We start from the raw sequence: 4,030 nt of genomic DNA, 5'->3' as shown, positions 1-4,030 counted from the left end.
AAAAGCATCTGTTACATGCAGAGAACTAAATGATTCTGGATTGGTTTTTTATGCTAAATAAACCTACCACGATCCTCTTTGAACGATAAGTGAGCTGGTATTACTGTCTGTAGCTGTTTACGTAACAAAAGAACAACTTTATGAACTACTCTCACAATATCAAATTTAGTTTGTTTGAAGGTAATAAATGCTCACCTTCAAGGATCTTAAATCCGTCATCGCATTGGTGTAATCAAAAATTCCATTCACAAAAGGATCGAAGAATAAGCTGTTTCAACAATTCCATAAATACACATTCATTGAGTTAGGAGGATTGAAAATTCAGCCTAGGAAGAAAAATATTTTTCAGACAAGCATTCTGATATTTTAATTATAATACTAGTAATCAGAGAAGTCCTCCTTATGGAAGATGTGACACCTTCAAACAAGCATATAGCAATAAATAGTTGTCACACCTATATCATTTTGCTCTGCCACGGGTTATCTTCAAAGTTAAACCACAACAATTCAGTTCTTTTTATTATATTCCATGTCATGTGATTTTAGGACAACCTGTATGCTAGACATATTGCTCTTTCTAACTGATGGAACACTTAATAACATATTCTAAACTTGAAGGACTAAGTATAAGAACTAAGTTCAGGTTGCCAGCATTCTTGTAAACCCTCCCACCGGACGAAACTAAAATATCGAGACATTGGGTTTCGGAAGCAATTTGCACTTCAAAGAATACAAGGATCAAACCAGTTAATAGTGAAGTCTCGTTGCATGCAATTCTTCCAGCGCGTAAGATCTCCTTGAGTACAATCTGCTGGCATTTGAGACATACAAACTTCTTTCCTTTCAGATTGTTCAGCCACAGTTTGGAAACTTGATACCTGAAGGAAGAATACGAGATAAAAAACAGTGGAATAGCACAATAGGTCAACTATAAGCCAAGAGATGTAAAGAGACGCTCCAAAAACTAGACGAATCTGCACTAACCTCAACTATAGAGCCTTTAACAGAGACCCTACATATAGGAAATCGGCGTCCGACAATTACTGCACTGTGAAACTTCTTCCGGATCTAAACAAACTCAAACAACTATAGTTTTAAGGAGACCACTTGTTTGCAAAAATTCGTAGATAGAAGCAAAGAATTAAACACAATAAAGGACCTGCTTAAGTCCAGCTGTCGTGATCACGTCGAAATCTTTTGGGACTTTATTGAGAAGTAAATCTCTCACACACCCACCAACTAAGTAGGCGTCAAATCCTGAATGTTTAAGATTCAATAACAAGAAAAACTGGATATGTATACAGAAAGCATCTATAGTAATTCAATGGAGCCTCAGAAAATGGAAATATCCACATTTATGCTTCAATATGTACTGGAGAAAACAGAATCAAGCATACAATTAAGGAAACTAAATACTTAGCATCCCACATTTCAAATATTTATATACTTGTACATAACTATTAAGAGCGAAATATAATGCATAATGTAAATTTTCCACCCAAAGTTTTCCAGATTTAGAACTTTTATTGTTTAGTCCTGGAAAAGATCCCAGGCAGCATATTTTTTCTAAATGAGGTCCCAGTAACACGACATGAAGCGGTACAATTTTATTGATGAGGTATGAGATCTTTGGACAACACTTTCTACCGAGGTAATCATATATTTGATTTTCATAATCGGATCCATAATATGAATCCAGGAGAACACATGCATTTAGAAGACAAATTAAGAAGTGGGGGGTAAAACATTACCTTAACTAGCTTTAGTCCATTTATCTACTGTTGCATTATTGTGACCATGAGATCATACGAAAAGTATCATTTTTGTAATTCCACATCAGAAAATACTTCTCACTCATGCCACGATTGAGGTGAAATTTCATTCCATTATCAAGGTTTTCATTACTAATTAAACAAATATCGCCAAAAACTAGTTAGACAACCAGATTTCAATGGCAGACCTTCTCATTTATGTACGCAAAACTATTTTTCTAATGTAAGATATCAGATTAAGTACCGTATGCAAATTGTCTAAGAGTTAACTTGTGCCAAAGTTGTGAATTCACCTCGTCAGTCATTATACAACTAGCACAAATGAACTCTTTTCACAATAACGAGCCCCTTCCTCAATTTTTATACAAGGTTGCTATTCTTTTAGTATGAATACTTTAAAATTTTCAAAGGGGGGAAGTAACACATTTCCAGTTAGAAAATGCAGCGACGCTCTGACAATACATTTTACTGGTCCTAAATTGACTTGTGGGCCGTTGTCTTTATATGATACAGGATAATAGGGTATCTCATTTATATCTTCAAACTGTGCAAAGGGCTACATAGGAAATTATTAAGCGAGGTGAAATTAAAACATGCTCAAGCATCACCTGCACTCCGTAGAATCTTTAGAACAATCCAAGAAGACAGAGATATCATAGACCTCGTTATCCCCAAGCTCCTCGAGTCCAGCTTTCTCCATTTTGAAAAATTATCTCGACCTAAGGCATTGTCAAAGTTTAACTTTTGAGTCCATAAAAAGCAATTGCAAGAATAAAGCACCAATGACACAAGCTTATTCCACTGATAAGTGGTAGAGTCTTAGTTAATTCAGGTTTGAAGGAGAAAGGAAGCTCTTTTATCAAATAGGCTAGTTTCATTAAAGAAATTGACTATCAAAACACAGAACCATACTACTCGAAAGCATACCGCCCAAACAAAGGATATGTCTCAGGCATAGCCAAAAGCCTTTCCTTTCCTCTCCTTTACAGTTGAGCTACTTCATCCCTTTCTAAAAGCTCTATTCAGTAATGAAGTCTGCTTTCCAAGCAGTATTATGAAGCAGCATAAATGTTAATTATAGAGTTTATATTCTTGTGGTAGTGACATGGTTTTCTCATAGAGAGTTGCAGGCCCAGAAACAAAATTTAGCTACTCGTCTTCTCCACCTCCTATCTTTCTTTTACAAGATTCTTGACTATAATTCTTTGAGTTAATTCACTGTTTTTTTCTAGAAGTTGATTTTGGGTTATCAACTAGTAACAATTAGCATTCAGTAACCCGAAAAATGTTTTCACTTCAATGTACAAAGAAAAGGCAAAATAATGAGATCCCCTCAAGACAAAAAGAACAGAACAGACTTGGCCTAAGGGATGATCCAGAAGCCGAACCCATATCACCAGATGATCGAAGTTGACACCCTTCTTCAACAAAGGTACCTTTAAGCCTCTGAAACGAATGCAAAATCCTATAAGTAGTACTCTCGGCTCGACAAAAGTGTTGTGAACCAAGTGTTCGAATGAATGTTTGAAAGAAAGAATAATAGTTTGAAGTTTAAACCTGGAGAATGAGAAAGGATTTCCGTGTACAAAGTAACGGCTTGCTTTTGGCGGGTTGTGATAACGCCATGAGAAAGATCAGGCTGGCATCATGGCTGCTTTGCCTTTGCTAGTGGTGAAATGCAAGGTTGCCAGCGGAGAGTTTACAAGAGAGCGATATGGTAAAAAAAATAATTTCTCAAAAGAACTCGGCCACCAAGCAAGCCCAGGCTTCGCCAACCCAACCAAATTTGACAATTCCTACGCGAGCTCTCGTTTGGTTACGCTAAAAAAGTTATAAAACTTTAAATCAAAATCAAGAATTAATTTTAATCATAAAATTCTTAATCTTTCAGCTGGACATTTCATTAACGCAATGGAAGTAAGAAAAAAATTTAAAAAAATCGTTCAACTCATTTCTCTATTATCTCAAGCAGATATTTTATTCTAATTAAAATTTGATATTATTCGTCTTATTACATATTTTCCTACACAATTTTATTAGTTTGAAGTATAAGATGGTAGGTACTAGGTATATTTACAAAATTAATTCTTAAACTTACATTTAACTTAGTGACAAGTATAGTGAATTAAGATCAAGTGTCCAACCAGTACAATTTTAATAATTTTTAAGAATTGGCAACCTCATTATATGCAGTGCCAAAAATCATTCTTATCCCTGATAAAATAATAATAATAATAATAATAATAATAATAATAATA

General features: G+C 34.8%; 1 protein-coding gene across 1 annotated transcript in view; it reads right to left on the bottom strand.

Annotated features, from left to right (window-relative positions):
• The window catches only part of LOC111387420, an 8,115-nt gene extending 4,531 nt beyond the window's left edge, over nt 1-3,584 (bottom strand). Inside the window, exons 1-8 of the mRNA XM_023011974.1 lie at nt 3,330-3,584; nt 3,131-3,218; nt 2,381-2,491; nt 1,160-1,257; nt 985-1,068; nt 745-878; nt 196-268; nt 68-113 (exon numbers count right to left, since the gene is read on the bottom strand). Coding sequence (XP_022867742.1) covers nt 68-113; nt 196-268; nt 745-878; nt 985-1,068; nt 1,160-1,257; nt 2,381-2,491; nt 3,131-3,218; nt 3,330-3,398 — 703 coding nt within the window. The 5' untranslated portion in view covers nt 3,399-3,584. The remainder of the gene's footprint in view (nt 1-67; nt 114-195; nt 269-744; nt 879-984; nt 1,069-1,159; nt 1,258-2,380; nt 2,492-3,130; nt 3,219-3,329) is intronic.
• Between the last annotated feature and the right edge of the window lie 446 nt (nt 3,585-4,030).

Source organism: Olea europaea, unplaced genomic scaffold, assembly GCF_002742605.1.
Source record: "Olea europaea var. sylvestris unplaced genomic scaffold, O_europaea_v1 scaffold402, whole genome shotgun sequence".
NCBI lineage: Eukaryota > Viridiplantae > Streptophyta > Magnoliopsida > Lamiales > Oleaceae > Olea > Olea europaea.
This window is presented reverse-complemented; position numbering and strand designations above follow the sequence as displayed.